We start from the raw sequence: 11325 nt of genomic DNA, 5'->3' as shown, positions 1-11325 counted from the left end.
CTTTTGGAAAAACACCTTTGGGCCAACTATAATCTGGACGAGTGAGAATCTCCATAGACAAACCCGTTGAATGAAAAGTCATTGGTTCTTCTGATGTCACACTCTTCGTGAAACTGTTCCAGATTTTATTTATTTATTGCTTTCAAATCAGTCTTGACTTCTGGTGATTTCCTGGACAGTTTCCTTGGCAAGATTTTGGAAGTGGTTTGCAATTGCTGTCTTCTCCCCAGGGCTGAGAGAAGAACTGACCTAAGATTGCCCAACTTGGTTTGTGTCTAAGGCAGGATTAGAACTATAAACTGGTGCCTTAGCCACTAGACCTAGGGCTCTCCAAACTTGACAACTTTAAGACTTGTGGACTTCAACTCCCAGAATTCCTCAGCCAGTCATGGTGTCTGAGGAATTCTGGGAGTTGAAGTCCACATGTTGGCTGAGGAATTCTGGCAGTTGAATTCGCATCCTGGCTGAGGACTTCTGGCAGTTGAGGTCCACATTCTATCTAAGGAATTCTGGGAGCTGAATTCGCATGCTGGCTGAGGAATTCGGGGAGTTGAAGTCCATATGCTGGCTGAGGAATTCTGGGAATTGAATTCTCATGCTGGCTGAGGAATTCTGGGAGCTGAATTCACATGCTGGCTGAGAAATTCTGGGAGTTAGAGTCCATATTCTATCTGAGGAATTCTGGGAGTTGAAGTCCACAGGTTGGCTGAGGAATTCTGGGAGTGGCTGAGGAATTCTGGGAGTTGAAGTCCACAAGTCTTAAAAGTTGCCAAGTTTGGACACCCCTACGCTAGATCCAAACTGCCTCTAAATTGATGCATTTCAGCTTTACTGCCGAATCTGAGAAAGACAAGCAGGATTGGATAGAAGCCCTCCAGCAGTCCATTGCAGAAACTCTCTCTGACTATGAAGTAGCTGAGAAGATCTGGTTCAATGAATCAAACCGAAGTTGTGCTGATTGTAAAGCTCCTGATCCTGACTGGGCGTCCATCAATCTCTGCGTCATCATTTGCAAGAAGTGTGCAGGTAATTGAGCAACTCTCGGGATCCTCCTGAGCCAGTTTGGCAACAAGCTTATTTCAGGGCTGTTTGGGTTTACTTGCCTTCAAATTCCTCTCCTCTTTTACTAACCTTCAAGCAAGTTTTTTTTTCTGTTTTTCACAGGACAGCACAGATCGTTAGGACCCAGAGATTCAAAGGTGCGAAGTCTCAAAATGGATGCCAGCGTTTGGACCAACGAACTCATCGAGGTAGGAAAGGAGACCATGGACAAAGAAGAGCAGGAGAAGTCAATTTGACTTGGGAATTCATGACATTTCATTGCCTATTTTACAACAACTAGTGGTCCTAGCAGATGATCACAGATGATCACTTAAACATGAGCCAGCCACGTCCTGCAGCTGCCAAAAAAGCTAATACAATCCTAGGCTGGATCAACAGAGGGATAGAATCAAGATCACAAGAAGTGTTAGTACTGTTTTATAATGCTGTGGGAAGAATCCAGAGAAAGAAATATTTTGAGAAATATTAAAAAGGCAGAATATTATATTTCCCCAAAAGATCTTAAAGGCAGAAACCAACCCCCCCCCCCAATCTCTCTGCCCCAGACAGAAACCAGGTCTGCAGAAATGCAGATGTGATAATCTTGTCAGAAAGATTGGAGTCAGGAAACTGGGATTACATAGAAAGGTCCATAGAATCAACAATCCCTCACACCAAAAAATCCAACAGTCATGAGCCACAGCCCCAGGGAAGCAGGATATGACCTTTGGGACATAATAGGATTAACCCACCACCATCAGAATACCAGAAAGGCACACTCAGACTCAGGTCAAAGTTTATGCCACAGGAACAACTCCAAACAAAAGCCCAAGAAGGTATAAAAACCCACTCCCTACTACATATGGTCAGTTTTTTTCCCAGAGCCATCTTTCTGTCTGGCTCTCCTCTGCAATAAACTGCAACCTTCTTTCTAAAGCAGTCTCCATTTTGATTATTCCCAGCTTGGACTGGACCCTGATGAAGATTTTTATTTCCACAATGCCTTGGTAAGGCCACACTTGGAATATTGCATCCAGTTTTGGTTACCATGGTATAAAGACTCTAGAAAGATTGCAGAGATTACACATTTTCCAAAGGAAAAAGTCCAAATAAGCAGTAAGAATCAGCAGAAATAAGAAATTGTTAACCATAATTAGATCAGTTTTATATTTTTTTTCTTCCTGCCAAGCATTCTTAAGTCTCATAAATAAAATTCTGAGTCCTTTTTTTGTCTAATATCTCTGCCTCATCTTTTGAAATTCTTATCACCATTCGAATCCACTTGTAATTTCTACAAAGTGTCTCCAGCAAATCACTTATATCTCAACCTAAAAGGGTAGTCCATGTTGTTGTTGTGATACATTATCTGCACATCATTTTCCATTTTTAAATGATCATCCAATTGTATCTGTAAATCCGACAGTTCCATCTTGTTCTTTTAAATTGTAATTTGAAAATCTACGTTTAGAATCCATCTCAATTTTCTCCAGAGGTCTCTGTTCATCTTCAGTAGTAACTTTTTGGTTCCAATAAAGACCGTAAAAGTTCGACCACTTCACAAATCAAACCTTTCCTTTAAAGTAACCATCTTGTACTCTAGTAATCAACCTTCAAAGTCTCGTTTTACAATTGATGTGTAAACAAGACAGATTTTTTTTTTCCCCACACAAGAGGTTCTTTCTAATTAACTTCAAAGCCTCTCTTTAGGTCAATTTCACAAAGCCTTAGCATTTACAAAGCTTCATAGAAACAACTCTGAAATCACCTCTTTGCTGCATATTGCAAGAAATTACAAAAGAAGAAAGAAAAAGAAAGAAAGAAAGAAAGAAAGAAAGAAAGAAAGAAAGAAAGAAAGAAAGAAAGAGAAAAAAGATCTTACAAAGCAGGAAATATGGGATTGCCTTTCTTTTGAAACGGATTGAAGAGAATTTCCACCCAACCAGCACCCAGACTTGTGGTTCTGAAGATTTTTCAGTCTTTTATAAATATTTTATTAATTTTCTGTTCTTACAAACAAGCGCTTAATAGACAACGTGTTGAATGGGTCCATTAGTAATTCCGTGGCACATATAAGCTTCTTCAAACTAAGTCCAATATTACACCATCTGATACCTCTCTCTCTTCTTCCTGTGATAAGCATTTTTCCACATTAAGCAAATACAATTCTTATTGTTATTAAATGAGTACTAAGAAAAGTAAAAAACTTCAAAGTGATTCAAAAGATGAGGTTTGATCCAATCTTACATCCTGAAAGGATGCAGCTATGGCTCGGAGCATATTGGAACCCACCACTCCCAGCTGGGAAAAAAAGATGATTCCTGCAGGATCCAATCTGAATTGGTTATTGGGACCACAGCATTTAATCTTCAAAGCTTTTGGACTTGTACTGGAGCCCATTCTGAGGGAACTTCTCTCTACCAGAATGTGTCTTTTTGGGCTATTCTGTGTGTGTGGTATTTACATGGTGCCTGTTGTATGTGGCTTTTTAGGTGTTGATGGCTGGCTATTAAAATTGTTGGCTGTTGTTTCCTTGTGCTGCAATCAGGGGAGCAGTCAGGCAAGGAGACCTGAACTCATTGGTATCTTCATACTGCAGTGAACAAGGCATACATTCATTTTTGCAGCTACTAAGATTGTTGGACGAGCAGGCACAAAAACAGCAAGGGAAGTGATTGAAGCCTGGGAAACAGGCCTCTTGTCAGTCAACAGGAGTGCTGATTTACCAAAAGCACTCTGTGGCAGGAAAAGTTATACAATGAGGCAAAGCTCGTTTACCAAATGTTCCACTTAGCAACAGAAATGTTGGGGTCAGTTGCAGGCGTAAGTTGAGGGCTCCTTGTATTTTGCTTCAATTTTCTGAGTAAAATAAAAATCTATTCAAAAAATAAAAAGGGGGTTCCTTTCCAAGCTCCTTTAATTTCAGTTTTGCCTCTGATTAACTGCTTTTCAATAATAATAATAATAATAATAATAATAATAATAATAATAATAATAATAATAATAACAACAACAACAACAATAATGATGATGATGATAATAATAATAATAATAATGAGAATGAGAATGATAATAATAGAATAGGAAGGAACCTTGGAGGTCATCTAGTTCAACCCCCTGCTCAGGCAGGAAACCCCATACCCTTTCAGACAAATGGCTGTCCAGTCTCTTTTTAAAAACTTCCAGTGTTGGAGCATTCACAGCTTCTGGAGGCAAGTTGTTCCACTGGTTAATTGTTCTCACTGTCAGGAAGTTTCTCCTTAGTTTTAGGTTGCTTCTCTCCTTGGTTAGTTTCCATCCGTTGTCTACTGGATGCCGTATTCCAAGTGTGGCCTCACCAACGCATTGTAAAGTGGTATTAACACTTCACGTGATCTTGATTCTATCCCTCTGTTAATGCAGCCTAGAACTGTGTTGGCTTTTTTGGCAGCTGCAGCACACTGCCGGCTCATATCCCTCTCACAGTTGCTACTATTGAGCAATGTACCTCCTAAACTATACCTGTGCATTTGGTTTTTCTTGCCTAAACGTAGAACCTTACTTTTTTCACTACTGAATTTCATTTTGTTAGATAGCACCCAATGTTCAAGTCTGTCAAGATCCTTCTGTATCTTAAGCGTGTCTTCTGGAGTGTTGGCTATTCCAGCTTGGTGTCATCTGCAAGTTTGATGAGTTCCCCATTCTTTTCCAGCTTTTTATTGTGATAGGCAATGAAAGAGCCAACAGCTTTTGGGAAGGAAATCTTCAACCGGATGAAAAGTTACAAGTAGATGCCCCAGCTGACAGGAGGCTAACTTTTATTACCCAAAAATATAAAGAAGGAAAATTCCGAAAAATTACGCTGCTGTCTAAAACCAAGGAGGAGTTAAATAAGGTAATGCTGAGGATGGGAATAATTTGGGGTCATAAGTTCTGGGTTCAATTATGGTCATAAGACGGGGACCACCTGTATCTTCTTCGGATGACAAACTGTCAGAGCATACATAGTCTTATTGTGCTGAGGTAACCCAGGAGTAAATTAAATGTGGTTTATACTACACTGTATCTACAAATATACATTAGAAATAAAATACATAGACGTGGTGAAACAGCAAACTCAAATACACAGCAGTTACAGCAGTCAAACAGATGAGAGAAAGACTCCAGCAAAAAAAAATCCCTTTTATACTTAGACTCTTAAAGGGATACAGTCTCTGCTTACTCTTAAAGGGACAGACACAGACCCTGCTGAGTCATTTCTATCATTGCATCATCCTATCATTGCATCATCCACATTACATTACATCTTTACATAAGCTGTTTAGCTATTAAATTATTATCCTGACACAAACAACAATGCCAGGGGACAGATGCAATCATATTGGGAAGCCAAAATCCAACCTATTCCTCTCGACAACCTTCTCTGCTTGATCAAGGACCCTGTAAAATCTGAACCATTGTCCAGAACTACACACCTTATGCACACAGAGGTCTGGGGTTAGGCAATTGAGAGCACCTTGGTGACTAGAACTCTTTTTTGTATGCTCACTCTTGTCTTTGCGAGCTGCCCCCCATTCAATTAAGAAACATCAATCTCTTCTACTTTGGCATTCCGCATATAGCTCATACTGACAAGAATGAAACTTTGGCAGCTACATGCCTCTTTGTTTCAACTTGCCGTTAGAGTAAAGGGGGTGGGTGGGAGGTGTTGCTTTAGAATGGGATAGATGGAGAGAAATGAAACCTCCATGATTCTGCTGAAGATTGTGAAAACCTGACCGCTTTCCAAGGACACTGCAGCAGGTGTAGAGAGGAAGCAGGCAGTTCCCATAACAAAGTGAAATTGTTTACATGAACTGGTGTCTGGGAACCTCAGAGTTAATTTTGCTTCGACATTTCCATGCCGTGTATTCAATAAAAAAATAAGATTTTCAGAAACGGAATGAACCTGGACTTTAATTTGGATCTCCGAGCTGGATGTTGACCCGTACTTTTCATTTTTATGATCAGGCGCTCTGTGCTGCAGTTATTAAGATGGATGTATTAGAGACCATGATGTTGTTGTTTAGTGGAGCAGACGTGATGTGCGCAACTGGAGACCCCATGTTCAGCACCCCATATTTGTTAGCCAAAAAATCTGGGCAGAGATTGCAAATGGAATTCCTCCACCACAATAAGTTTTCAGGTATGGTTTTCAGGTAGTGTGGATATTATATAGTTTGAATAGGGGCTGTGTTTGTGTATAATTCAGTGAACACCGATTTCAGGTTAGCAGAGGCCCACAAGTAAGGGAGCAAGCATTTATTATTTCTGTATGAAGAAAATGTATAGGAGAACCCCGGTCACAGTGAATCTGGGTTGTCCTACAAAAACAAACCTCAATACAAAATCCAATATGCCCCCATTCCCCTAGTGAAAGCAATCAGATCAACCACTCAATGGGCTGCCCTTTTTCAAGAGGCAACTGGACTTTCTTGTTCTTCTTTGAAGATGTTTCACTTCTCATCCAAGTAGCTTCTTCAGCTCTGATTGGATGGTGGAGAACAGAAGGATTTATACTCCAAATCCTGAGCTGAAGAAGCTTCTTGGATAAGAAGCGAAATGTCTTCAAAGAAAAACAAGGAAGTCCAGCTGCCTCGTGAAAAAAAGCATCTTTGGGACAACCATGACCTGGATGACTGAGAATCTCCATAGACACTTGATCACCAGGCCCATTGGCAGAACCAGGTCTTCAGGGCCTTTGGAAAGAGTGTCAAGATGGAGGCCAATCTTATCTCCACAGGGATGATTTTCCACAGGGAGGGAGCCCCCATGGAGAAGGTCCTTCTTCTAGATGGACCTCCCTAAGAGAGGAGATCCATAATATCTCCTGTCTCCCCACTCTTGTGGGCCAGGTATATGACTGGGAAAAAAACAATCCTTCGGATAACTTGAGCCCAGGCCATGGAGGGCTTTAAAGGTGATAGCCAGCATCTTGAATTGGATCTAGAAGCAAGTCAGCAGCCAATGTAGCTCCTGCAAGAGAGGTGACGCACATGGAAATGTGACACATGAGGGCCACCATATTTTGTACCAGGTCCCTTCCAACTCGATTATTCTATGTTTTGTGTTCTATTTCCTGAGTACTGAAACCAAATGCTAAGTAGATCTGACTGTGCATCAACCTAGATATTCTAGCTTCTGCTCTTCAGAGAAAGTAATCTCAATAGTTTGAAATGTCATGGTTCCCACAGATGAAGCTCTTCAAAGAACTTCGAGGCATTGTTTACCTTAAAGAATCTTTATGGGAGTAGCATAGCTTCAGCACTAGCATAGTTGAAGCCAAAAGCTGGATTCCCCTCCCCTGAGCACATAGTATCAAAGCACAATTCCCTCCCCTGAGCACATAGTATCAAAGCACAATTCCCTCCTCCAATTAACAGTCATAAATCACATTGTTCAATTAGCTTGAAATGCAGGCTTTCCCTCCAGTTCTGCTACCGGTCAATTCTTATAATCTCTTATTTCACACACTAGTACAATATTGTTATGTCTAACTAACTCCCACCACATTCCGCCTCCTCCCCAGCATTGTCTAATTCAGTGGTTCTCAACCTGTGGGTCGGGACCCCATTTGGGGTCGATCGACCATTTCATGGGGGTCGCCAAGCAAGGCTGTCCGCCATTTTTTTTGTCCACCATTTTTTTTGTCCGCCATTTTTCCCCCTTTTCTGGCGGGTGCCTTACCTCCCTTGCGCTGGGCCAGCTGGTGGTCGGCCTGCTCTGTCTCTGCCGCTTGCCAGCTACGCCTCGGCCGGTGCAGGGGGCAGAACCACGCATGCACGGTGCTCCCGGGAAGGGAAAGTCCTCGACTTACGACCGGTTGGGTAGCCCTTGACTTACGACCGGTTTAGTCCTCGACTTACGACCAGTTTAGTCCTCGACTTACGACCGGTTTAGTCCTCGACTTACGACCGGTTGGGGTCGCGGCATTAAAAAGGTTGAGAACCACTGACTCTAATTCTAAGAGTGAAGCATAAGAAATAAAAAGGCTCCATCTTCATATGTTGTCAAAGCAAGAACGTCCAACATTAGCAATGTTGACATGAAATTTTACTTCCACAACTAACAGTTCTCCATTACTTTACAGATTTTTCCAACTGCGATGGCCACGCCAACACCATTTCCTCTCCCGATTCGCCCTTACTGTCCTTCCTTTATGATAATTTATACATGGTTTCCTTCAACCCTTCCAAGCTGTTTATTGAGAGAAAAATTAAAGAAGGTATGTTGGTCTTCCTTTCTTATCTGTCCTGATTCTATCTTGGTAAGATGCTAGACCTTTTTACTGTTTTATTTTAGAACTTTATCAGGAATACGTATGTATTCCAGGGCTTGAGAATGAGCATTAAAAAAAAAAATAAAGACAGAAAATAATTTCCCCCTTCAAGTGAAATAAAGTTCTGAAGTGACCGGTTCACGCGGAAGAAAGAAAACAAACAGTAGTTTGATTACTAAGCATTGCAATCTCTTATAACATTAGGAAGCTAACCACCAGATTGCAAGAACGCAAGTGGGCGGTCCGATGAGGAGATTCAAACTCATTGGTAGCCTCACATTGCAGTGAAGAAGGGTCTACATTCAATTTCACAGCTACTAAGATTGTCGGCTGTGCAGGTACAAAAACAGCCAGGGAAATGGTGGGAGCCTGGTAAACGGCCCCCTTGTCAGTCATTTATCACCAGCTTATCAGGTCCTTAGGAACTGAGGGCTTGGCAGTACAAGGAAACAACCACCAATGGCCGTCCATCAACACACCAATCAACCAATAGGAAGCCACCACATAAATACGACTCATAGAATAGCCCAAAGCATATATTCCTGTAGAGAGAAGTTCTCTGAAGATGGGTCTAGCACAAGTCCAAAAGTTCGGAAGATTGGATCTTAAAACATTTCTCACCCAGATTAAGTCATGAAATTCTCCACGTTTCTAACAGCCAGAGGACATTGTATATAGGCAACCTAAGCATAGGTTTAAGGAGCGGAGAGCAAATAGCCTTAGAATTAAATTAAAGGTGCATCTTGTATTTTTTTTATTATTAAATTTATATGCCGCTTAATGTCACCTTGTTGGTCAGAGGCGGCATATTAAATGAATGAATGGACGAATGATTCTAAAAAAATACCATGGAAAAATACATTTTCCTGAGAATACATGGACACTTATCAAAGTCCTTTTTAGAAAAAAAAATACAATGTATTTATTTAGGCGTAAGGGGAAAAAAAGATAAAAAGAATATAAAATAATTTTTCGCCTCAATGTCATGATCCCCTCGCCCTCCAAAAAAATTCCAGCCCAATTAGGTTAGATTAAAGAAATAGCAGAATGGGAAATGTTTTGGCCACTATAAAATAAAAAAGTGTTTCATTAGAGTTCACAGTGAGAAGCTCTCCCTTTTTTCGACACCCCAAATGTCGACACCCCACCAAATGAAATAACCGAGCAGCCAGTTTTGCACATTTGCGAAGGGTTTGAGATATTCAATTCCTTGAGTTACCTTCTCCTTTAAAAAGGATGGGGACTGCAGAACACACTGAAAATGGCATGAAAGTCCCCATTTATTGTCTATGTAGCAATAGCAATAACAATTAGAGTTGTATGCTGCTTCACAGTGCTTCACAGCCCTCTCTAAGCGGTTTACAGAGTCAGCCTGTTGCCCCCAACAATCCTCATTTTACCGACCTTGGAAGGATGGAAGGCTGAGTCAACCTTGAGCCGGTCAGAATCGAACTCCTGGCAGTGAGCTGAATTAGCCTGCAATACTGCATTCTAACCACTTGGAAGGAAGGAAGGAAGGAAGGAAGGAAGGAAGGAAGGAAGGAAGGAAGGAAGGAAGGAAGGAAGGAAGGAAGGAAGGAAGGAAGGAAAAGAGAGAGGGAGGAAAGGTGGAGGAAAGGGAGGGTGTGAAGGAAGGGAGGGAGGGAAGGAAGGAAGGAGGAAGGAAGGAGGGAAAGGGAAGGAGGGAAGGAAGGAAGGAAGGAAGGGAAGGAGGGAAGGAAGGAATAGCAATAGCACGTAGACTTATATACCACTTCACAGTGCTTTACAGCCCTCTCTAAGTGGTTTACAAGTCAGCCTACTGCCCCTAACAATCTGGCTCCTCATTTTACTGACCTCGGAAGGATGGAAGGCTGAGTCAACCTTGAGCCGGTCAGGATCGAACTTCCTGGCAGTGGGCAGAGTTAGCCTGCAATACTGCATTCTAACCACTGCACCGCCATGGCTCATTATGTAGCTATAGTAACTACAGAAAGAGTTTCTTATTTTTCATATTGCAATAGATGCATAGTTAAACTAATCAACAACCTTGAATTGCATTGTGTGTCAAGGGAACAGAAATTTGGATAAGCCAAAAGGATAGGAAACACCCTGATATTTTGTTATAACCAGGACAACCTGCCTGGTCTTGACCTTATTCCTTGAAAGTCTTTTTCCTGGGCTTGTGTGTGTGTGTGTGTTTCTAAAAAAAAACCTAAATCAAATATTGACAAAGGCCCCATATCAACAAACTGTAACACCTAAAGCAGCAGGAATGTAGCACAGTTCTGTTTGATTTCTGTTTCCATAATAGAGGTTCTAGGCTTAAACCTTATTCTTTGGAGGCTATTTGGTGGTGAAAATACCTAAAGGTATTAAAAGTAAACAATCTGCCTTGGCTGTTTGCTTTTATTGTGTACTGTGTGTTCCTTTTTTTTGAACCATATATCAGTAAAATAATATATTTGTGAAAATCAGCTAAATCTTTCGGTATCTCATCTATTTTCCAGTATTGTACAATAATTATTTTACCAGCTCACATGATTGAGAAAACAGTGTTTGTACTATATGTCCCTTTTTATCATAACAATCTGCTAGTTAAATCTATCTATTCTCTCTCTCTCTTCTATCTATCTATCTATCTATCTATCTATCTATCTATCTATCTATCTATCTATCTATCTATCTATCTATCTATCTATCTATCTATGGATGGATGATGGCTGGATGGCTAGATAGATAGATAGATAGATAGATAGATAGATAGATAGATAGATAGATAGATGATGGATGGAGATAGGTAGGTAGGTAGGTAGGTAGGTAGGTAGATAGATAGATAGATAGATAGATAGATAGATAGATAGATAGATAGATAGATAGATAGATAGATAGATAGATAGATAGATAGATAGATGATGGATGGAGATAGATAGATAGATAGATAGATAGATAGATAGATAGATAGATAGATAGATAGATAGATAGATAGATAGATAGATAGATAGATGTAG

At 40.8% G+C, this 11325-nt stretch overlaps 1 protein-coding gene across 1 annotated transcript in view; it reads left to right on the top strand.

Annotated features, from left to right (window-relative positions):
• The window catches only part of LOC107299606 (arf-GAP with Rho-GAP domain, ANK repeat and PH domain-containing protein 2-like), a gene marked incomplete at both ends in the record, with an annotated part of 47850 nt that overhangs the window by 10854 nt on the left and 25671 nt on the right, over positions 1 to 11325 (top strand). The window contains 5 exons of the mRNA XM_015828968.1: positions 827 to 1026; positions 1165 to 1250; positions 4730 to 4912; positions 6028 to 6202; positions 8147 to 8281. Coding sequence (XP_015684454.1) covers positions 827 to 1026; positions 1165 to 1250; positions 4730 to 4912; positions 6028 to 6202; positions 8147 to 8281 — 779 coding nt within the window. The remainder of the gene's footprint in view (positions 1 to 826; positions 1027 to 1164; positions 1251 to 4729; positions 4913 to 6027; positions 6203 to 8146; positions 8282 to 11325) is intronic.

The sequence above is a fragment of the Protobothrops mucrosquamatus genome, unplaced genomic scaffold (assembly GCF_001527695.2).
Source record: "Protobothrops mucrosquamatus isolate PMUCROS unplaced genomic scaffold, P.Mucros_1.0 scaffold5181, whole genome shotgun sequence".
NCBI lineage: Eukaryota > Metazoa > Chordata > Lepidosauria > Squamata > Viperidae > Protobothrops > Protobothrops mucrosquamatus.
The sequence above is the reverse complement of the archived record's forward strand: the minus strand, read 5'-3'. Positions and strand labels throughout refer to the sequence as shown.